General features: G+C 43.5%; 1 protein-coding gene across 1 annotated transcript; it reads right to left on the bottom strand.

The window, feature by feature from the left end:
- Positions 1-963: 963 nt before the first annotated feature.
- On the bottom strand, positions 964-20,267 carry C1QTNF4 (C1q and TNF related 4). The gene is made up of 2 exons (XM_050898282.1): positions 20,135-20,267; positions 964-2,085 (listed from the first exon to the last, which is right to left on the bottom strand). Exons 1-2 carry the CDS (start codon positions 20,265-20,267, stop codon positions 977-979), a joined length of 1,242 nt encoding a protein of 413 aa, XP_050754239.1. The 3' UTR covers positions 964-976.
- Positions 20,268-24,725: the final 4,458 nt, after the last annotated feature.

Below are 24,725 nucleotides of genomic sequence, written 5' to 3'. Positions count from 1 at the left end.
AGCCATACCCTTGTATTCAAGGAGCTCATTTCTGGAGCATGTAATGCGCCTGCAGTCAACACTGCCATTGCATGCCATGGTACTACTCACACTTACACATTATGAGCCTGCTCCTGACCCAAATATTAAGAGATTTAAAAATACATTTTTTATTCTTCTTACTTACCTTGCTTCCGAGCTTTCAGAGGATGGTCTGTTCGTAGATTTGAGCCCTCATCCTTTACTACAAGGGCTAGAAGCCTACTTTTTTGTTTGTTTCTAAATGTATTATTTTCTTCAAATGGAAGCTGAGATTCTCAAACACAGCTTCTTGACTTCATCAATGTCAGATTAAGAAAAGCACCAAATATTGTGAAACTTGCAATAAAATCATAAGAGGTACCAACACTTCACACACACAAACGATAAAAAAGTGTACCCAGACAGACTGGCTCAGTAACACTCAGTAACTGCAGCTCCTGCGATCACCAGGCTGCTTTCTCTCCTGAACTGGTACCTCAGCCAGTGACAAGCACACGACTCTCACAAGTAACAACAAATTCCAATCTGAGAAAATTTTACATCTTTTGTATTTTTATTACATTCATTTTCATTACATTCATTCCCTCCCCGGATATGCAAGGAAAGTCACCACATCCTTTGCTTTCTGGATGCTGGGGATCTGCAGGAAAGTTACTGCAGTGGTTCTCTGATCCTCAGCATCTCACTACACTGCCCCACCCCTGCCCCAAAACTACCTCATGCTTTATGCTTAAATCAAACACCAACACGGGACACACACATACAACCTGTAAAGACCTTTCTACGGATGAATGGCAGACACAGCAGTGGCCCTGCAGACAGGGCACAAGCGTGCAGCATAAGGGAAGCACTGGACACATGATAGCATGCTCAAAGTAGAGGATGATATTCGAACAGGAGCTATGCCCAAGTTCATGGCACCTTGGCTTTTCTTATGCTCCTTTCACATCTGCATTTAATTATTTGACCCTTGGGGTGAGCTGGCACCTGGAAGCTGCTTTGGCTGAGCCTCTGAATAGATCAGGAAGCCCGTGAAGGTGATGTACTTGCCATGGTTGCTGTAGGCACCATAGCCATCGTGCTGATGGCTGTAGAGCCAAACGGTGTCCCCATATTGCAGAGGCAGCATGATACTCTGGCTCTGCATCTCCCGCCTCTTGGAGTGGTTGTCATCATAGATCATGGCCTGCACCTCATTGTGGTTCTTCATAAGTTTCACTGACATAGTCTTAAAGGGCATTTTGCCAATGGTGAAGGAGAAATAGTATGCACCAGGTATACGGCATGAGAAGATGCCAGTGGAGGAATTGAAATCTTTTCCAATGTTCACAAACTCTGTGTCAAATGTGATTGGCTCATGCTGGGTTTGCTTGTCATCTGTCCCCAGGAGACTTTGTGAGCGGGCAACAGAAAATGCAGAGCGAGGGTCTTGTTCCCTGTTTGCTTGATCAGATAACATGTGTCGCTGTGAAGCTTCATTCTGCTCTCCGGGAAGTTGCTGAATAGTGTGATGGTGTGGCCTCAGCTCTTGAGAGCTAAGAGCATTCTGGAAGAAGGCAGAAGTGTCTGGATAGATTAGGTAGCCATTGAAAGTTGTATAGGGGCCCACATTGCTGTAAAGAGCATACTTGGGATCTCCATGTAAACGCAGCCAAACTGTGTCACCGTAGTCAAGCTGCAGCATGGCACTCTGGCTGGCTACCTTCCGTTCCTTGCGGTGATGTTCATCATACACAATCACCTGAACCTCATTCTTGTTTCTCATCAGCATGACAGACAAGTTTTTCTTTGGGTATTTCCCAACAGTGAAGGAGAAGTAGTAGGCTCCAGGGATCCGACAGCGGAACAATCCAGTCTTGGGATCAAAGTCATTGCCAATGTTCACGTACACTTTGTCAAAGGTAATGACCATCTCAGAGCTCCCTTCCATGCTGCTGGTTCTGGCCACAGAGAAAGCAGAGCGAAATTCAGTACTGGTGTCTGCTGGGAAGCCATCTGTAGGCAGAAAAATCATGCAGCAAAGGAAGCCAAACAGCATCTGAACCTTCAGTGTCATCATTGTATCTGAAAGGAAAAAGAAGCATATTTTAGCAGGAATCTCATTAATTTCCAGCTCATACACCAGTTGAAACCCAGACCTGAATCTTGCTAAATAGACATGAAGGTCTATGTCCAAATATTGAGAAGTTTCCAGTGCATTCTCTGATCAGTGTACGGGACCATACCTCAGTTCAGATCCCAGCACCATTTTGATATTTTCCTAGCGAGAGCTGGACCTTTTTTCCCTGTACTCGTAGGAAGAAAAAGAATCTTCTCCTTTGAAAGCCTAGCTATCCTACAGCTTGTCTGCAAAACACTGTGTTGCTCACAATGCAGAGGGGTCTCAGAGCTTGCTGGGGCTTTGCCAGAGCTCCCTTTTGTAGTGCTTTTATTCATAAGACCAAGGATGAAACAAAGCCCTACACAGACCCTACATTATACAACTGAGATACAGCTGAAGAGCAGGGAGAAGAGGACATATGCTCTAGAGATTCCCATGCAGATGCCATTGCCTAGCACTGCACTAGCTGTTTCACAGGATGTGGAAGCTGGAAGCCAAGTAAATTGGTAGACCCCGTTATTCAGACAGACTTCACCATGAATCTGTGAAGAGTGTAAAGAAACTAGAAGAAGAGGGAATGTTTAGGGAAGGAAGGAAGACAATGGAGAAAATGAATGAAATGAAAAAAAAGAAGGAAAACAAAAGATAAATAAAAGGCAAGTCTCCCAAAGTATAGAATCCCTGAGAGAGAACTGAAATACCAGAAACAGGGAAACAACTCCCTATCTGGATAATAGACCAGAGAGAAAAAACTCCTTTGACCCTTAAAAAAGAGGGATAAGCTAGGAGCTAATGGGATTTTCTGCTTCTAGTTTCTGTGATTTTTTTTTTTGGACTGAGGCCAAAAATCATCTATTAGTGCTTTCAGGCTGAAAACAAAACTGCCAGTCATTCTAGTGAGAAGCTTCTCTCTCTGTCACCTCTCTGTGCTTATTAAAATATCATTCAGGCTGGGAGGCAACTGCTTGGTTTGCAGTCTGCCCCATCTGTCACCCCAGAACTGGTGCCTTGCCAGCCTGCAAACAATGAATTCACAGAACAGGAGCAAAACTTGCTACTCGTTGGGGGGAGGGGTGAAGACAAATCCTGAATTAAAAAGGATAAAGGGGTAAATATTTGAATCAACTAGGATGGCCTAGTAATAGAAGTAAAGCAGACGGAATCCACATAGACTGTGAGGTGGCGATGGGATCCTGTTTTGGCAAGATGTGATACCTAGAATCACTCACCAACAGGAATTCAGCTTGACCTACAGTCCCTGCTCTTTCACACTTGAGAATAAAACTGAAATCTGAAATGCAGCTCTAATAGATATGAACCCAAGAATGAATTAGATTCTCACTTAATTACATGGAAGTGACACACTAGCAAAGACAAAAAGAAATATCCATCCATGTCCTAATTTTACATTAGATCACTTCTCTCGCAAACATCTCAGTATTTTCCTCCATGCCTGAATTCAGGATGTTTTTCCTGACTTAGCCTGCTTCTCCTGAACACGTCCATGGGACCCCATGGGCTGCACCGAAGGGTGTTGAGAGAGCTGACTGATGTCATATTGAGGCCACTCTCTATCACCTTTGAAAGGTCATGGAGGTCAAAGGAGGTCCCTGGTGACTGGAGAAAGGCAAATGTTCCACCCATCTTCAGAAAGGACAAGTGAGACAACCTAAGGAACTACATTACAGGCTGGTCGGCCAATTAGCCCCTCACTTTGGTCCCTGGGAAAATCATGGAGTGTTCTTCTTGGAACACATTTCTAGGCAAAGGATATGACATTTAGCATGTGTTGATCAATTGAGGGCAGATCATGTCTAATCAAACTGATTGCCTTCTTGTGAGAAGAGACCAGTGGATGTCACCTACCTTTTAGCAAGGCTTTTGCTACAGTCTCCCAGAGCATTCCTGGATCCAAGTTGTGATTTTACAATCTAGATAAGTGGACTACTAGATGGGTGAAAAACTGGCTGGGTTTGTCAGGCTCAAGGGCCAATGTTTAATATTTAATTTCAGATGTCCTCTTTAATATTTTTTATCAATGATCTGGAGAAGGAGACAAAATGCCCACTCATCAGGGTTGCAGATAACACCAAAACAGAGGGTTTGCCAATACACTTGGAGGCACAGCTGTTATTCAGAGGGACCTAGACAGGCTGGAGGAATGGACTGAAAGGAAATTCAGCAAGGATGAATGCAAATTCCTGTACCTGGGATGGACTAACCCCATGTGTTGGTACAGGCTGGCGACTAACTGGCTGGGTAGCAGTGCTACTGCAAAGGATCTAGGAGTCCTGGAGAACAATAACTTATACCTGAGTTAGTGCTGTGCCCTGCAAGTAATGAAGGCTAAGAGCACACTGGGGTGTATCAACAGAACGTAGCCAGTAACAACAGGCAGGGATTATTCCCCTTTAGTTGGCACTTGAGTGACTCCAGAAGAGGGCAGCCAAGACGGCTGAGGTCTGGAGCACCTGCCCTATGAGGAGAGGCAGAGGGAACTGGGCTTGTTTAGCCTGGAGAAGAGAAAGCTTTGGGGGGATCTAGTAGTAGCCTTCCAGTGCCTGTGAAGAGTTTACTGAGATGACAGAGCTAGGTTCTTCACTGATGTGCATGGTGGGAGAGTAAGAGACAATGGTCATAAAATCCAAAGGGGAACATTCAGACCAGATATAAGCAAAATAATTTCATGTTAAGGGCAATTAAGAATGGAACAGTTTGCCCAGAGAGATTGTGAAATCTCCACCCTTGGAAGTTTTCAAGACCAGACTGGATTAAGCTGTGAGCAACCTGGTCTGCATTCAGTGTTGGCCCTGCTTTCAGCAGGAGGTCGGACTAGAGACCTCCTAAGTCATGATTGCTTATTCTATACCTGATTCCCATAGCTACTGCCTTCTCACAGTTGAAAATTCACTTGCTACTAACCCTAGCCATGACACTTACATGGAACTAACCAGCTAATGGCAGGTCTGACAGATTATCTTTCATCCAGCAAATTAATTTAAGAAAGCATTTTCAATGGAACTATTAAGCCATAGCTAATTGCCATGCATCTGCTTCCATGCTGTCTTTATTTTTCCTCACTTTGCCATTTCGTTTGTGAACTCCTCAGGGCAAAGACTCTCTCTTCCCATGTCTGTACAGCATTTGGGCATTGCTGCCATTTAAACAATACTAATAGTTCCTGACATCCCACCAAGAACTAAATCCCAAACTGTTACACTGTGAGCTCAGCCTCTAGTTCTGCAGTATTATTTTTGCAGAGTGCAGAGTGCTACATCTAGCACAGCAGGCTCATTTCAGCTTCCAGCTTAGAGAACCAAGCCCTAAAGGCAAACTTAAAAGGGCTATTAGATGCTTCTAATTCATACTCATCCATTGTTATTCCAGTGATCACCATGGTGTGGCCACATGGGAAACCAGGATGACTGTGACATGGCTGCACACTCTTGAGACAAGAAATAACAGGAAAGGATTTGGCATTTGTGTTTTTAGCCGCGCTAACCAGCCTGGTTCTAAAGTGCTGCCTGTGCTCCAGACCTTGCTCAGCATATCCAGGAGTCAGGGAATATACTGCAAGCATGTCACTGCTGGCCAAAAAACCACAAAAAGACAAAACAGTTTAATAAACTCTGTAGTGAATCTGACCTTATGTTCCTTCAAATGGCCACTCCCCTTGCTGCTGTCCCAAAGCTAATGTCTCTGTAATAAGGTCACTTATTAAAGGTTGGATCACTCAGTTACAGTTGCAAAGACTCTCTGCTGCTACAGTCCCTTATTTATCAGCTCTTCCCAATAACTTACTGGCAAGTTATTTAAATAAGGCAGTTAATTATGCTGTGTTTCCATTAGCAAGTTGTTTCCTTGACAGCTCCCACTCACCACTTTCAGGACTATTTAGGTTCTTTATCTTTTTAAAATAATTTAGAAAGTATCTAATAACTGCCTCTCACACTAAACCAGTCTAAGAATAATTTGCCAATCATTAGGAAGACTCAGCTAGCTACCAGGCTGCCATAAACAGAGGCAACTCACGACAACTCTTGGACTTGAGTATTAGTGTAATAAGTCTGAAAGATAAAGCTTCCAAAATGCTCTGTTGTTCTCCCAGCAAATGGTTCTGGTGGCCAAGTCTTTTACTGGGATAGCTTTCTTCCAGCAGGGAAGATATAGTATTAGGGATGTGAGGCTGACCATGGACACTGTGGTATCAGCCTTAAGTTCATGCTATGGCATAAGTTTTAAAACTGCAGAGTGAGGTGAAAGACCCAGGCTAGAGGTGAAAAGTGGGTCTTCAGCATGGGCCATGCATGTGTCATACATAGCAGCTGTGTTATTCTTATTACATTTACAAATGAATGAGGGCCCTTTGTCCCCTCCCCTACCATTCCTTATTGTGGTAACACCGCAGAAGTATGCAATGAAGCTAAGCAGACCCAAGGGATAAACAAGGTATGCTACTGCCGTTACATTAGGCAGTACCAACAGGGACAGCAGCCCACAGGGAAGAAGTCAAGAAATTAGTTTTGGAATAGGAGGCACAAAACACATGATGGAGCTAAACAGTTCTCAAAGGCACTGACATTAAATTAATGACCTGAAAAGAAGGGGCTAAAATGGTAGTGGCTCACATTGCAGAATAGGAGTCGCAAATCTTTTTTGAGAAGAAAGAGACAGAATTCACCATTTGCATGACCCAGGAAACTTTAATAGCTTTGTGCTTGCTGGAGGTGATTTTTCTGTCCTGGAACAGAATCAATCCACCAGTGGAAAGACAATTAGCTTTACTCTTCTACTGAAATCCATGGATTTACAAAAGGACTTTCAATAATAGAAAGGTCACCCCATTTCTAGACTTGCAGGCCAGATCTTCTTGTAAAACTCACAAAGGTTTTCTTTTTATTCCAAAATATTAATGAGCTAGATTCCCTAGTCCTACCTTAGGCAAGAATCCTTTAATTTCAGTGGGAGTTTTACCCAGATCACTGAAGAATGAGATGTGAAACAAAAGTGAAGCCGTGCAGTTGGATTAACTGTTAGTAAAAGTTCTTAAAATCCTGTAAGCTGCAAGAGCAAAGCCTTGTTCTTCCTAGCTCTCACTCTAATATTTAAGGACAGCTGCAAATGTTTCAATTATTTGAATCAGTGAAAGCCTGTGTAATGAACAGCCTTCTTGGACTATAGTTAGCATGATTTTTTTTCCCCAGATACCACATACTGTCTGTTCCACTCATCCAATACAGATTAAGAGCATCAGATAATGATGCAAATGCATCACTTCTTCCAACATCAAGGAGAAATTAATTGTAGCAGATCCTCAAAAGCAAAATCTGTATCAAGAGTACTGTGTGACAAAATCAGGGATTCACTTACGGCTTTGGCCTTTCTCTGCTTTTGATGAATGTGGTTTTTTGAACTCTGGAACAATCCTGAGAGGTAAAACATTGTCTGAAGCATTCAGGATGCTTTTTGGAAACTATAAGCCACACTTTGAATGACAGAACTGTATGGCATTAATATAGAAAGTACTTAATTTTAAATGTTTTCTTGAGTCAAGAGAGTCCTTTAAGATAATAAACCAGCTTCTGTGTACTCAAAGATCTGTGGAGAGACAAAAATTCTTTTGAAGTGCTTCAACTCCAGCCATACTCAGGAAAAGGAAATGGAGAGGCTGTATTTTGGCATAAGCCTCTAATGTTAGCCTGCACTTCAGAATATTAATTAAACCTGCTATATTTCAACCAAAGCCCTAACAATTCTGTTTAAGCTAAAATGATGATATATAAGATGATGTATATTCACTGATCAAAATGGAAACATGATAGTTCTGACATTAAGATTTTTCTTCCTGTAACAGCATTCAAGGAAAGTTGTTATGCACATTTGAAGTGCCAGGGTGACACACTGTGTCTTCTGTTTTGGCTACTATGTATATTTAAAAATATGTTCATTTAGACAGACAAAAGTGGTGTTTTAGTAGAGAAGATGGCTCAATAAACCCTAGGTGGGAGCAAGAAGTTATTCTAACAGACTAATGCTTTAAAATGTAATATAATTTTTTTTTACGTCCTTTTCTAAATGAATAAATTACACAAATCCTACTCTCCACCACATACACACTCCCCAAGCAAACAAGACTAAAAACTGTAAAGCAAAGAAACATACTCTAACACTGATCAGAAGTGGTAGAACAGAAAACATTGTTAGAACATTTCAGTTTAAATTGTAGTTCATAAAATGTGTTGAATACCATAAAGTTGTTCTGCACATGCAGTTAAAGAAACTGTTGATAAGCTGTCATTGAAATCACACCAGCAGTAAGTAGTGAAAAAAACTAGCCAGTGCTGGGAATGAGTTCAGTGATAAATGGTCTCTGTGAAAGCATAGGCCAGAGAAGACTGGAAACCACAGCTTCAGAAAGCCAGAAGTCTGTTGCTGTACAGTGTTTATTTAACACTGCTACCTTTAGACATAAAACACTGAGACCATTTCAACAGTAGGAATTTTTGCATAGATCCAGTTACAGTTACAGTAATGCTAAAGTTAAATCATCTCTTTTCCCACCCCCAAACCTAATTTCCTTTTTTAGCCTGGTTTTTGTGTGCATTTCTGTCTCCTGGTGTGCACAAGAGATGCTGAGCCTGTGGAACAAGGCTTTGTTGAAGCATCCCCTCTCTCCAGGAGGAACCGGATTGCTGCACCAGAAGGCAGATCACACTGGCATAAAGGATTAACAGACACAGTCTGGCCTGGAATACCAGGAGGTATTTTGATAGGTAAAAGGAAGTAACTGACACTTTGGCAGCATACACCATAAAGATCTCAGTTAAGACAGAGAGAGAGGAAGGCCCCAAAAGGCAGACTGGCCAGTGCAAAAGCTAGCTCTAAAGAGAGAGAAAGGCACAGAGACCTCAGAGAATGGAGTAGAGGGCAATTTCACTGTTCCAGGTGGCTGGGCTGGAAGCCATGTAGCGGGAGGACTTTTTCACAGAAGTCCTGGTTTTTTTGCTTTGGCTGTGGAGGTAAAACCATATGAAGCACAGGGACGCTGCCAGACAGACTGCCCCAGCAACAGACCTACTAGAGTGACAGACACCTTATGAGGAAGAACGCTGAGCACAAGCAGCGCAATTCAGGCTATTCCAAAGGCAAATGGGAAATTATTATTTAAAAATGAACAAGACTTAGTTACAGGGATGATTTGATTTTAAACTTCTCACCTGGCTTAAGATATTTAAACTATGGTAGTCTGCAAAGAAGCTGGTAGCCTGCTGAACTGCACATTGCTGGACTGCGTAGAAGAGCTTTTAAAAGATGCTTACAGTCTAGAAGACATAGGATAGGGGACATGGGTAACAACAAGCAAATGTAGCATAAGATTTCTTACTTTTACTATGCTATTATAAAGTCTGGGGGAAAAAAACCCAAACCCTGCAGGATTAAAGGTGCTAAAATGAAAGAGTCAGCAAGTAGGACGGTTCCATTTCATCATCTGACCAACTGGAATCAACAAGCAAGAACCAGTTAGTACCACAGCAGTGCTAAAGGAGAATGTGAAGAGGAAGGTAATGGCTATACAGACCATGACAGACTCTCTTAAGAGGTAATGAGGGAGAAAGTTTAGAAGTGTTTGCAGCAGATGTTTCTGGGTTGGAGACAAAACCTGGGAACCTAAGGAAGATGCAGATGGGTTCAGCATCACAGACTACTCCTGTAATTTTTCTCTTTTAGTAAGAGTTTGGGCAGAAAAAAGATTTTTCCCAAGAACTAATGAAGCATGGGAACTGTAAAGGGTTAATAAAGAATGAAAAAGCTGTTTAGACAGCCCCACTGAACACAAGCTTGTTCTTAGGTTTTCCTGAAGTGCTGGTGTAGCTCATATCCTTAGGGACATTTTTTAAAAAACCATCTCTGCATTATAATCAATAGGGTAAACTGAACTGTGAGTCACAAAGTGGAAACACTAGGTGCGCAGCATGACACTAGAATCAGTACTCTGGAATCAACTCAGATTCTAACACCTTTATTCTTTCTGTTTTATTGTTACAGACCATGGCTCAGTTTTTCTACCCCACTTCCTTCCAGTGAAGGAAAGTTTAGCTCTCGGGATAATCCCCACTCCTTCTGTCAACAAATGTAAATCTAGCAACAGTTCAGAGACTATAGGTAGGTATTTACAGTATTTACTACAGGTAGGTATCTACACTATAGGTTGTTATTTTTTGATTTTTCTAAACCACACTTTCCTCTATGTATCTAAGCAGCAGTTCCCTTCAATGCAGTTGAAAGAATATTTTCATCCTCCAGCCATGCAGACCAGAAGAGGAGGTTCCTATGCTGTTCTCAGAGTTGATGCCTGTCCTGGTTTTGGCTGGGACAGAGTTAACTTTCTTTTTAGTAGCTGGTACAGTGCTGGGTTTTGGATTTAGTGTGAGAACGATGTTGATAACACTCTGAGGTTTTAGTTGTTGCTTAAGTAGTGCTTATCTTAAGCCAAGGACTTTTCAGTTTCCCATGCTCTGCCAGCAAGCAGGTGTGCAAGAAGCTGGGAGGGAGCAGAGCTGGGGCAGCTGACCTGAACTAGCCAAAGGGGTATTCCATACCATGGAACGTCATGCCCAGTATATAGACAGGGGGTAGTTGGCCGGGAGGCGCGGATCGCGGCTTGGGAACTAACTGGGCATTGGTCAGTGGGTGGTGAGCAATTGCATTGTGCATCACTGGTTTTTTTCTTCCCCCCCCTTCCTTTTTTTTGTTATATTCCTTTTCATTACTATTATTATTATATTTCATCATTACTATTGTTAGTATTTTATTTTACTTTAGTTATTAAACTGTTCTTATCTCAACCCACGAGTTTTACTTTTTTTTCTTTCCTTTCCTCCTCCCCACCCCACTGGGAGGGGGAGGGGGAAACGGCTGCGTGGTGCTGGGTTGGTGACTGGGGTTAAACCACGACAATGCCCTATTTGTCAATTTTTTTTTAATCCTTAGTTGTAACAAATATTTATAGACATTAAAGGAAATTTCATCAGGATGAGAGTAAGTGTTCCAGTTAAACACAGGCTGTACTGACTTTCCTTCCTGTTCCATACTGTCACTTTCATTCACATGCCCAGTCATCCAGCAGACCTGTCAGGTACAGCACCATCAGTCGGGAAAAATTTTGCAGCGTTGCTTTCATGTTCTCCTCTCGTCCCCTCATTAAGAATGAAAACAGCTGTTAATAGTAGCTTTATTTGTTGAGGAACTAATAGGAATCTGTGGAACCTGACACCCATGAAGGTACACTAAATAGGAAAGTCGTTTTGACTGTCTATACATTACAGGAATCGCAACTTTTGTGTTATACCTTCCTGTTGAAAACTGTTGTACATGAGATATTGGAGATATTATAAGAGATATTGGAATCTATGGTGTACTCTCAAGGTTTTTCATTGTCCTCTCTGTAATGGTTTTATGTCCTCAATTTCCTTTCTGTGGGTCTGTGCTCCTGCACTTTGTATCAGCCAATATATGATTTTAATTTAACTGCTATGTAAGGTCCTAATAAATAAAAGGAACAAGTTTTAGATTTTTCTTGTCCATTTTCTTCTCTAGCTGCATAGCCACACCTTCTCTTTCTCTCTCTCACTTGAGTGGGCACATAATTCTCATTTTTCCTGGAGCTCTGTGCCTGCAGTTGTTGCTTCCAACCCGTTCCCCCACTCACTGGAATGCTGCCCTCCAGTCATTGCTCTAAGACCTGCCACATCACCCACCTGGGTAAAAGCTAGAGGGAATATGCTGGTTCTTGCTGGTTGATCATCAAATCACAAGTTAGGATGAGCCTGTGGCGTCCAGTAGCCGTTCCCTAAGGAAATTAATGGATACCTGAGTGCCAGCTGGGATTAGATGCAACGACAATAAAAAGCATTTTTGTTTCCTAGTCATGCCTGAGCTCACTGACTGCTAAGAGTTGATTTAGCAATGCAACTGAAGATGTTCACAGTTGGGTAACTCTGGTCCCCCTCTTGATTACCTGCAGTTAACAGAAAACTCAGAAAGGATGAGATTCAGTTCCCTTTGCTTGATAGATCAACTTGTAACACTATGTTTCATCAATGGAAACATAATTGCTTTGGTCTTTCTACCCATCAAAGGCTGCACTATAACATATGTAGAGAAAATGTCACATGCTATTGACTGGTATTTTCTGACAGTAGACTTTGCAAATCCATCTGAAAAAACTCTGTCTGTACTGGGGCATTTGCCTACTGGAATGCTGCTTTCCTTGGGAGTTTTTTTCTTGTCTTGACAGGTAAGGCAGGAAAGCATGCTGTCTTTTAACATCTGCCACCACACTCAGCCAAAAAATCACATTCATTTCTTTTCATGCCCTGCTGTTTCATTACTGCAAAGATGCTCAGAGAACACTGTGAATTGCACTGCAGTGCTGCTCTTCACTGCCAACATGCTGCAACATCTCAATTTGGAAATTCACTGAGCTCTAGTTTAGTGAAAAAGGTGATAAAAGGCATTAAGATCTGTGTATCTTCCATCTCTGCTCTGGCATCTTCTTTTCTGCTCCTCCTCCTGCTGAGACAGGATACAGGCCTGGAGCTGGAGAACTGAGAAGAAACAAGCGTCATGTGCTCAGCACCAAAGCAGAGGCCAGTATTATTCCAGAATGAAAATTCTGCTCTGACAAACTCTATTTGGGGAAAGGGAGATGTCAGTCAAAGTCCACATACACTAATTAGTCTTTTTTCTGGTCCTGTTCTCCAGTTGTCCAACATGACAATCCTGTTGCTTTCATACCCAGTGAATTGGTAGACAGATCACGAAACAATCATTTAAAGAATAATCATTGCATGTGACTACCCCCATTTTTGTCACCAGACAGTCTCTTGAGACCCAGACTTCCCCTGGCTGGTACAGAAGTTCTTGATTAACAATGAAATTCTGCAATACACATAGTGCTCTTCAGTATCAGTTGCTTTTCATGAATCAGGTTTATCAAATTCTCGGCCCAGTAGCATTCTTTCTTTTATGTCTACAGATACACAGTTAAAAGTAGCAAAGTAAGTTAGCTAAGTTAGTCATTGCAATGTTTGTTAATACTGGCCCTTCACAATCAGCAATGTGCAGTTCCCCATTTCCGGTGGTCTTTCCTGCCAAATCCCTTGTAATGAGACCTCTCTGAGGAATACCTATAGACAGCTGGAACCTGGGCCCTTTCAATTTTTTAGCCATTTTACTAACAACTATTTCTCAGAAGGCTATAGCGGATGCAAATCAGACATCCCAAGGCTGTGAATTGACAGCTGATATCTTCAGGAAAACCCCGGTTTCTTCCTTCTTCCACTTTTTAAACTCTGAGTATATTTTGGTCCACGGATTTCATCAGCTTGTCATCTTCTTCAACAGGGAGCTACGAAGGTCCTCCCTTAAATCCTGTACAAGTCAAGTTTTCACAGTTGTGCTTTTGAACTTGGATTTTTCTGTGACAATCTGACACAGAGGTGCTGCTGCCCACAAGGCAGAGTCTACTGCCCTGGCTGGAGGGACAAAGAGAAGCATTTGCTGAACAATCTCCTCAATACATACATAGTTTTACAAAGTTTTCCCATATCTGCTCTCTGGCATTATATGGTTTCCAGTATTTAAAAAACGCCAGTCCCCTCATAATGGCAGTAGAAATGCTTGTGTGGCTATTTCTGCAAAACTCCATCTGCACTGGGAAGCTGCTGGTAAAAGGCTTTGGCATTACCATCAAAAAGCGCTGCTGGACACTGCTGTTCACTCATCAGTTCCTCATTCACAGTGAGAAAGCGCTCAGAGCCTGTCAAGTGTTCACAGATTCCAGGCTCATCTGCGTGACCAGCCAGTTTCCTCCTAGGCAAAATTGCCTCTGACAGCTTGAAGCTGCTGCCTCTGATTTTTGCTTATAGGAAAAGAATTTTGCTAAAATACTGAAATAACGACTCCAGCAACCCACTGGCAGGTTTTACACTTTTAGACCCTAACTGGACATAATATAAAAGAAAAAAAAAAGAATTAACATGAAGGATATGGCTGCTCTGAACACTGTTATGCAGATGCTTTATTTAAAGCAGGCTTGGATATTGTTACATTGCATTAAATATGCAGCTCATACTGACAGAAGTGCCATTTGCAATAGCCTACACAATTTCCTCACAACCACACTGAGAAATTTCAGCCATGCACCCTAAACCCAAATGTTCACATTCAGTTCATATTTCAAGCCAGTGCTCTCTCTACTCAAATTGTTTCAGTCCCCTACCTTCCTTCTAGCTACTTCTAACACCTTTCCTTTTCAAGACAATTATCATCAGCTTTCAATAGATTACCGTCTGCCAAACCCCCTCCAGCACGTTCAGTTTTTTTCTGCCCAGCCTGCCTCAGATTTCCTCCCAAGTTCCCTAGAGAACAACCCCTCCACTTTGTTTCCTCCTACTACTAGTAAAAAGGAGATTTTTTTACATCAGCTATCCTTTGCTTTATCTCTTTCCACAACCACCTTGTTCCAAAGCTGAATCTCCTTTAGCATTGGGTCACAGTAAGCCTTCTTTTGGATACCCTTTCTGTCTCCCAAATAAAGACTGGGTTTCATATACTCATATGAGAAGTAAAGAAAGCAAAGGGAAGGATGGGAGGAGGAGCAATGAAATAAACTGAGGCAAAGCAATACAAGCTAATGTGAAGCACTGGTCAGTCCTTGGGTGGAAGGGATGTGAATTTACTTTGAAATATCTGGGGGAACAAGTGACCAGCTTTCTAAGCAAATCATTATTTTTCCCAAAGTGTTCAAGAAGCAATGGAAGATGGGAACAGGGGGAAGCAATCAGAGCTTATACAGTGTCACAGTTTGTGCTCACATGTCCCAGAGTAAATCAAAATATGAGGATTTCCATCAATTTATTATGGATAATTCCAGTGTAAGTGTTTAAACGACACCAGATTATAATGCTAATATGCTACAGTTCACTGAGCAACAGCTCCATGAAAACAGACTTCTAAAAAGCGCAGCCTAATTCTTCATTTTCTCCTTGTCTTGTTCATTCAACACAGATTCTTTCCAATTGTTGCTTTGCAGCCTTTCAGTCCCAGAGAATACCTGTTTTCATAGAAAAAATTCCTTATTGCCTGGTTGTTATAAAAACCACTTACACTCCTCCCAGTATGTCTTTAACTTCTCTAAGAGCTTTTCTTTTTGTCTGAGTGGAAAGGTCTAAAGCCTGGGGAGAGAGAAAAATCCTTCTCCCTTTAGAGGATTAAAAAATGCTTTGGTTGGACTCAAAACATGTTCTATTCAGAATCTTATGTGCAGCTCTCCACTGCAGCATCCAAATGAGATGATCATTGCTGTCTTATTTCTTTCTACCTGACTCCTCACAGAGATCCAGCATTTTTTCACCATGCACAGGGGACTGTCTGTTCCATTTGTATTAAACAATATATGTTAAACCATGAATACTACAGGACCTAGATTTTCTCTCCCTGGAGAAATGCCTAAAACCATAAATTGTAGAACTATGCTTTTTTTAATTCCTATTCTGAATTCCATTATTTTATTTCATTTTATCTCTAAAAAAGCATTTTTGGACTGCAGTCTTTCATTCAAGGAGTAAAATACTAGAAGAGTTTGTATTTTCAGTTCAGATCATTTTGCTAACTGCTAATCCTCATTTATTTTTCTTCTTCCATATTGTTGTTTTCAGCATTCATAGACTCAGTCAAGCATCTGCTCCAGGGAAATCAGAATGTCCCGTTCCTTATGTCTTCTCCAAAAAGAGAGACCTCTTTTAACCATCTTCTAGTAAGCTCTTACTTTTCTTTCAGGCTCTTTTCAGAAAGAGCTGCACTGTGTTCTTGGTGCTGTGCTACCCTTGGATATCAGACAAACATCAGAACAGGGCAAGCAGACAGCTTTTATTTCACTTCCATGAAATGAGCATGTTGCCTTCATAAAATGATAGAAGAATGGTCTAGAAGAGAACTTAAGACGTCATATAGTCTTTCCCATGATGGGATCACTACCCTAATTTCATTCTTCACAGATACTAGCCTAATTTCATTCTTCATAGGTAACTGTCTAACTTGTTCTTAAAATGATGGAGTCTTCACAACCTCCCCAGACAAAATATTCAACAGTTTTTATTATCCTAGGTCCTAGAAAATTATTCCTTCAGTCTAAAATAATCTCTCTTTCTGCTACTTCTTGCTTTCTGCTCCATCCACCATGAGCCCAAAGAAAAGATCATTCCCTTCTCTATTTTATATCTGAAGACTGTAATATTCCCCTGCCAGCTTTCTGGTCTTTGGGCTAAATAATGTCAGTTATTTCAAATCATCTTGCAGGTCACGTTTTTCTGACCTGTGATGAGTCCTGCTGCCCTTCTCTGGACTCTCTCTGATTGAATCACACCTGTCTCAAAGTGTAATAACCAAAACTGCACGCAGCCTCCAAGCTGAGGCGTTAGCAATGCTGAACAGAGCAGGAGGATTGCTTCACATGTCTTCCAGACTATATGTCTTTTATATATCCTAGCAAGATGTTTGCCCTCATTTGCAACAGCATGACATTGACTCATGTTCAGCTTGTGATCTATCATAACACTCGGATTCTTTTCTGCAGAGTTGCAACCTAGTCATTTACTTCTCTCTTGTGCTTATGCAGTTGATTATTCCTGCCTTATTGTAGTACCTTGCATTTATCCCTACCGAATTTCATCCAATTCTTTTCCTAGCAGTTCTTCCAATTTGTTGGAATAATTTTGAATTCTAATCTTTTCCTCCAGTATATTTTAAGTCTCACAGTTTTATGTCCCTGGCAAATGTGATACATCCACTCTTTATATTACAATCCAGGTCATCTAAGAAAACACTGAACAAAAGCAGATCCAGGACACACCGACACAGCTGTCATATCAGTTTTAAGCAGCTTGTGGCCTCTCTGAAGGACTAGCACAGACTAAAAGCACACAGATTATGAGCTCTGAATCTTCTGATATTATTTAAAGAAGATCTTCCCGTTCAGAAAATCATGTTTACCCAGTTTATAGTCTCCTTCACCTGCTATGCCCTGTGCCTCACCAAAGCAAATATTTAAATTAATGTGCAACCACGGTCAAGAATCTCAACTTTTACTTAAAAAAACCAAATTAAATCTCTCACTCTTATGCCACAAATATCTTCTAAAATGTAAAATGAACAAAAGCAAATTCTGTTAGAACCTGCTGGCATACTGAAATGATGAATGGGAAAGATGTGACCAGCTCTCTTCATAGACTTAGGGGTATATTAGAAATGTCATACTTTACTACATTCACTGTAGTTACACCAGCAGCACACACTGGAAGGGATGCACCAAGGCAGCTAGTTGATTTCAATGTACTAAACATTTTCTTTGCATCTGCCCTTGACCAAAGGACTGCAGGTTCCTTTCCTCAGAGCTCAAACACCAGCTGTGGTCACAAGCAGACACATAACAGATAGTAAGCCTTTGTGTACAAAGGAATAAAGATGATCTGGTATTCCTCCTGACAACAGTGGCTTGACTCTCTCACCTGGCTCTGGCTCTCATTCCAGTAACCGCTACCACAGTCTCCCCAGATTCCTTAACCCAATATGGACAGGTTTCCTGGCACTGTGGCTGAGGCTCTGGCACAGCAGAAAACATGCATGGGATGAATTAACCAGCTGGAGGGTAGAGAGGGAGAAATAGGACTTTATGAATTTGTATTGTTTCCCAATGGGGCGCTAGTAATCAATTATTAGCCTCTGGAGTAGCCACTTATTGCTTGCGCTGTGATCATCTCCTGATTCTGGCTGTGTTACCTCTGCTGGAAACCTCAGACCTTTGATTAGATGCAGCAGGAATTCCTCCTTTGTTCTCTAACCTGTCTGGAGGAAGTATGCAGCTAGAGAGAGGCTTTACAGGGACAAGAAAGCACTCAGGGGGAGACAACAGATTGACAAGAGAGCCAGCAGCACAGCAGTTGTGTATTACTGGCGTATCTCCTTTGAGCATCAGGCAAATTTCCTTTCCTGGGATGGGGGCAAAGGAAAAGGTAAAGGAAAGCTGAAAGGAAAAACGAAGTCCTGACTTTACTTCAGCTTGGATCTGCTGGGCAATGGGATCTATACTAAATTTCTGGGTGTCAATCAAGAAGTAAGAGCTGAAGCTTTTAATATCTACTGGGTGAAAATCGGAGTCAGTCTTTCAAATATCGTATGACGAACTATCAAATTGCCAAGCCTTAATGTGTCTTCCAACACAGTACAAAGATCCTCGCCCCTACAAACTAGTCAGTAAGCTGTAATTCTAAGGCAAGTGGAACATCATTTTCCTTAACTGTGCACCTTGGAGTAGAATGTACACTTCATACTTTGAGCGTTTAAAAGGATGGGTGAAAGGAAGAGTTCAGGAGTAAAACCCACCAAATCCTAACATCTGACCTCAGATGCTGGTAACAAAGCCCTAGACTTCAGCATTTTTAAGACTCTAGCAATTTTAAGCCCTATTTTTTGCTCTATTCTCATGCCTTAGAGTCAATGTAGAGATGAATATCTCTTGGAGGGAGACGTTTCTCGGTTGAGAATATTATACTCTCAGAGGTACTCTCCACCTTGGAAATCTACCGTCACTATCGGATTAGTTCATTTCAATCCTCTCTGCCTCTAACTAACCATAAGAATGTGGAAATTTCGGTGGAATGACAGTGATCACTTGGAGGCTCACTGCATGTTCACGTTTCACAAGCACTGGCCTCTTTTTCTTTTGGTCTTCATATTACTGGGTCCTATGCACAGAAGGTTCAAACTATCTTGGCTCTTTACACCTTAGACATACAGTATTTCTCTGTGTGCCTGTGTTCATCTTTATTATTATTTGATACAAGAGTGAGTATTCCAAGAACTGGTGATCAACAGTCAGCCTTGCTGCTGTTCAGAAATATGTCTATTATTAAAATGGAGAATATAAAAGCTATCATACATCTACTTGACTACAGGTCACAGCATAGTTATCCTGTATTTCCGTAAGTATAGCTGCTGCCATTGTGGGTCCACCCAGCCTCCTGTATTTGGAAAACATGAATGGTTCTCAGTTTATCAATGATCGCTCTCTGGAGAGCACAGCACAATGGACAGATGATCACACTAGTAAAACATAAATAACAACAAATGGGATTCCAAGTTTTGCCGCCAAATCTCTGGTTCCAATGTATTTAATTTCTGCATTTGTTTCTTCATCTACAAAACAGCAAATGTCTGCCACACTGAGAAATTATCAGATTTAAATCAATTCCATGTTGAAGCCATAGGTTCTCCATTACGGAGACCAAATGTACTTTGAAGGCATTACTTCTTCCAGACAGAAAATATGAAACTCATTTGCAAAGCCTAGTCTACTAACCATTCAGTACTCTGAATTATGGCTTTTTAGAGGGGAAGAGAAGGAACGTAGAGGGTAATGCTGCCCTACTGGGAATCCTCATTCTTCCTTGACATACCTTTTACTGCTATAAATTAACCCTTAAGAATGGCTAGACAAGTAAACAGCTGCCATATGCCTAGATAGCATTGCAGCCTCATTGGCAACGTATTTCAAAGTCTTGTTACACATCATGTCCCTGGAGAAGAGAAACTGCAGAAGGTTGCAATAGCATCAGAATGAATAATTGAAGCATGGCTCATTCAGTATGTGCATAAACTGAAGGGTCACACTGCTGCCTTCTAGTCAGTCAGCAGTGCAGAAACTCACCGAGTGTCTGATAAGAAATATCATCTAGAGATGCTGACCCACTTCCCTGGGAGCTTTTGGGGAGTGGGTCGAGAAGATGACTGTGGGATTGCCAAGTACACAGAGAAGGATTAAACTAGATTATCTGACAGAAAATTGTACATTACAGAAGCAGTCACACATGCTACTCTTGGGAAAACCCTTGGGACTCAGTTCCCCCAGGAAACTAAAGTAGAGATCCATGCAAGATTAATGCTATTTCCCACCTGAGAAACTGCCCCTGTGGGAATTTTCCTGGATGCCCTTCCCCATGGCCGGCCCCTGCGAGGTTCTCCAACCTCGGCTCCATGCTAAGTGGGGCGAAAATTTCATACTCTTTCCCACATAAATTCTAGCCATTTAATATTGGAAATAAAAGGGGTGAGGGAGGGTAACTCAGGCATTTCCCGCTATTGTCCAGCCTCTCAGTGGGAACAGAGAGGGAGCGCAGCCCGCCCGGGCGGCCGTCCGCGCCCTGTCCGCCGCCCCCGAGGGCCACGGGCTCGGACACCGCAGCGTGTCCTGAACGCCCGCCTTCGCAAGAACCGCGGCCGCCGCCGTGAGAGCCCCGACGGCCCCTCTGCCGCCGCCCGGGCACCGCTCCGCACCGACGGCCTCCGCACAGGCGCCGCCAGGGACAGGCCCGCCCTCGGCCCCCCTCCCATCGCTCCTGTCCGGTGGGGGAATCCCAGTCTTAACCCCCGGCCTTTCAGGTGCAGCCCGGCCCCGCCAGCCACGGCTCCCGCGGCACGGTACCTGCTGCCGCCCCGCGGTGGCGGCTCCGCGGCGGCGGTTGGCGGCGGTTGGCGGCCGTTGGCGGCGGTTGGCGGCCGTTGGCGGCGCGGGGCTGTGCGCGGGGCCGCGGCGCTGCCTGCGCACTGACAGCTCGGGAGCCGCGGCGGCGGCGGGGGCCGGGGCTGGGGAGGGGGGCGCGGGCACCCGGGGCTCCGGCGCCGAATCAGTGAAGGGAGGAGGGCCCGGGGGCGGGCGGGAGAGGGGAAGGGGAGGGGGGCAGCGGGGCGAAGGGGCTTGGAGCCCCTGTCGCAGCCGGCAGCAGGTCGGCCTCCGGGAGGCGACGACGCCCGCGGGCGCTGCGGGCGGGGGAGGAGTGTGAGCGCCGACACGGGAAGGGGCGGCGGGGCGATGCGGCGGTGTGTGAAAGCCGGGCTGGGCTCCCCGCTGCCTTCCCGGGAGGGAAGGGCGCTGGAAACCGGCGCCGTGGGATTATGCACCATCCATTCACCACAGCGGCGTCTCCGGCGGCAGAGGGAGGCGGGGGGAGCGCCCTGCGCTGCTCCCCTCCCGGGGCAGGCCGCCGGCGGGGGCATCGGCCGGGGGACCGGGCGATGGGGGCGCGCCGGCAGCGGTGTGGGACCGGCCGGGCCGCGGTGGGGTGGCGGGGCGAGAGCGCGGCGCCCTCCATTCCCGGGCGAAGCGACCCGCGGGGCAGCGCTCCCACCTCGGCGGTCCTCGGGCAGGTTGATGAGGGGGAGGTAACAGCGTTAGTTAGACTAAACGATGTAACTGGGGGAAACGACATGCTTTTGTCTACCCAAGACCATGTTCATGTCTGACCTTCTCCTGCTCTGGAGATTTGTGAGTCCAAAAGCTTGTCTATAGACCAGCTGTGTTATTCGGTCCAACAAAAGCTCGTATCTCTCTCTAGAAAGCTTGGCTTGCCTTAGATCGTCACCTAACAACAACAAGGGTACTGCTTGTTCCTTTGAAACTCGGCATTGATTTTTGCTGACAGCAAAATAGCAGGCTTTTCACATTACTGTTCTATGTTGAAGAGCAAATTTGGGGTTTTGTAAAGCATGTTTATTGTTAGCCCTGTAAAATCTAATGCTGACTTCCAGAAAGAAGATGTAAAGATCTGAATGTTTAAAAAAAGTTCTAGCTCTCCAACACCAAAGGTCTTTCACTCGACTATACCCACCTGCTATGGGAGAAATTTAGATGCCAGTGTACTCATCTCAGAGTACAGATGGGGCACCTAGTAATGCTTCTCCTAGAGAAGCCTTTGTTGCCCTGTGTTGGCATGCTCTGCTTTCCAACCTCCATCTCCACTTAACCCTCTTGTGGCAGGCACCAGGATTTTCCCCTGTTGCAGCAAGTGCTGGACTTGTGCACCGACACATTTGAATCAGTTTTCACATAACACCTTTCCACTCCCTTCCTCATGAGGTGTCAGAGCTCAGGTGCACCCATGTACCAGTCATGAGGCTGATCCCCACAACAAACAGTGAGAGAATGAAAAAAAAAGAAAAAGGAATAGCTTTCCTCAGAGAGGAAGAGGACTGACAGATGGAATGACCAGAAAGTCATTTCCTTTTTAGTGCAAGGATGCAATTTATGGCATAACAAGAACTTCCTTCCACTCTTTTCCCCAATAGCATGTCTAACGTGGCGTGCACATCATATTAAACACCTGCCACCACACAAATCCTCTCTAGCTCTCTACCCACCAGCGGCTGCATCATCCCTATGTTATATCTTTCTCCTTCTCCCCTCCTACAGAGCAAAACAAAGGGGACGATGACAAGCAGAATGAGACATGAGAGAGTTGGAGACTAACCCTCATGTGGTTCTGGTAACAGCTGTCAGCTGAACAGAGTATCCTGGATGGGCTCACACCCAGCTGGTACTGCTGGCTAAACATATTTTGTGCTCTCTTAACAGCTTCTTTACACATTTCAGAGGACAGATTACTCAACAGCCAATTTACTGCTCCTGGAGGAATGAATGGACCACTGACTCCCAGGAGATGAGAATGCTCATCTTAAGCATAGCCTAGACAAATGCATTCCTTTTAATCATCTAGCAATGATAGCAGTGATGAGTCATTTATCAACAGTATGACAGAATTGCCCTTCTAAATATATATGTTGCCACTGGGGTCAAAGTGATTGAGTACTAGGATACTACAGTATTATAAATTAGGTATATACTTTGTATTGTCCTGTGTAATCCAGATGAGCTGTGCTCTGCTCTGCCTCTGCCAGTCGTGTCTATGCCTCCGCCAGTTTTTCTTTCTCACTGGGGCAATACTGCTACATGCCTTCTCTGCCCCAGCTGAGGGGAGGCAGAGGGCTGAAAAGCGGACTGTGCTTCTACCCAGTAGCAGCCAGTGGATTCACTCCTTTTCCCTGGAAAAGTGTTGAAACAGAGCAGAGCTGCCTTATCTGTGGGTCCCTAGGAAGGAGGCAGGAGAGGGTAGAGGTTTTGTGAGGGGAAAGGAATAGACTTCCCAAAAATGGAGAAGGGAAGAACGAAAAGTGCTAGACCTCCTAGTGCCATCTCATACTGTTGCCTTCACTGCAGGTGAAACTCTTCCCCACAAGGACATATCCCTTGAAGCCCCATGGGTGTACTGGAATGTTTTTTTGGTGTTAGTATCATGAAAATTCTCATGGCATAACTCATTAATAAATGGCAGCCTTAGAAGTGTAAGAATCAGTGTTACAAAACTCAGTTCAAGACTCCATGGAAGAGGATGCTCATAGTTATTTTAAATAAAATTGATTTCAGTCACTTGCACTCATTCACTCCTACTTCACTCACTCATTCACTCATGCTCACAAGCACCAAGAGGTGTGTCTAAGTGGTCTGCTCAGGACCATGTGTGTGTGACACAAAGGACAGGGGGCACTAGCTGTTGAGTCCTTGGTATGTCTCTTAGGTTTGTCTTGACCAGGCACAACAAACTATAATTTATATCCTCTGGGAATCAAGCAGTTATTATGACATGATTATGGCCTCAGTTTTGCATTCTTCATCCTCCCTAATTCTTAAGTAAGGCTGCTGCTTATCATCTTTGTTTTCTCATTCTGGGTATTTTTATTGCTGCCTTCCTGTTGAGAGAACAGGAATGGCCCATGTGACATATTGAAACCTTGTTCCCATCCTCCTGTTATCAGACCCCAGGCTTTCTGCTGCTAAGTCATCTTCGATGTGGCCTTATTGGAGTGCAGACCTTCTGGTCTTGATGTATGCATATTCCTTATTACCAGTTTTATTGCTGTTGATTGTATCCTTGGTAATCAATATGTGCCATATTTTTAATCCTTGATCTGTATTGTATCACTATAAACATGAGAAATGTCAAAGTAAGCAGTGATTCAAACAAGCCGAGGGATTAAAAAGAATACCGCAAGAATATGTAAAGACTCACTAAGAGGTAAACCAACTTGTAGTGGGACAGTATAAGGCTAAAAGAAGTAAACCTATATGTGCTCCACTTTTGATGTGGTAACAGTTAACAGGGAGGTGCCTCAAAATTCTGCATTAGGCTGCTGCTGGTTTGTATATTTATTACTAACCTGGAAATGGAATGATCAGCTGTTAGCAGATGGCATCACTTGACTTACAATGAAGTCTCTCAACAGCAAAGAAAAGATACCATCAATGACTATCATGGGTGACTAACTAACGGGATTTTTTGAGAGCCCACCTGCAAATCCTGTTCTTGGAGATGAAGGGATCTGATGAGCTTTTGTTTGGTTTGTTTCTTTTCATGATCTGGGGTTCTGTGATTCTGAATAGTCTACTTAAGAGAGATACGCATGTCGTTTCCTTTAGAAGAATTCAAAGCTTGAGCCTTGGGGGTCATTGATCATATCAGGTGTCATCTGGAGTGTGTTGTAATGGCAGACAGCCAAGAAGGGAGATATTCCGGGTTTGTTGAAATCTGGAGTAGGTCCATCTAGAAAGGCAGGTCAGAGAGAAACTATGATTATTTCTGCAGAGGAGTAGCTCTATGCCGTGTGCATGAATGAGGAGGGAACAACAGTTGTGACCAGTGCTGGATGTGCTGTG

Source organism: Gymnogyps californianus, chromosome 5 (genome assembly GCF_018139145.2).
Source record: "Gymnogyps californianus isolate 813 chromosome 5, ASM1813914v2, whole genome shotgun sequence".
In the NCBI taxonomy this organism is placed as follows: domain Eukaryota; kingdom Metazoa; phylum Chordata; class Aves; order Accipitriformes; family Cathartidae; genus Gymnogyps; species Gymnogyps californianus.
Note: the sequence above shows the minus strand (reverse complement) of the source record. Positions and strands in the feature narration are given on the sequence as shown.

What these genes read in the sequence shown, in the direction of transcription:
- C1QTNF4 (XM_050898282.1), bottom strand. Translation starts at nt 20,267, where the DNA reads ATGGCTAGAATTTATGTGGGAAAGAGTATGAAATTTTCGCCCCACTTA. An exon ending in CCACAGGGGCAGTTTCTCAG is followed by an intron (nt 2,086 to 20,134) that starts GTGGGAAATAGC and finishes TTTTCCTTTCAG; the next exon opens with ATACAATGATGACACTGAAG.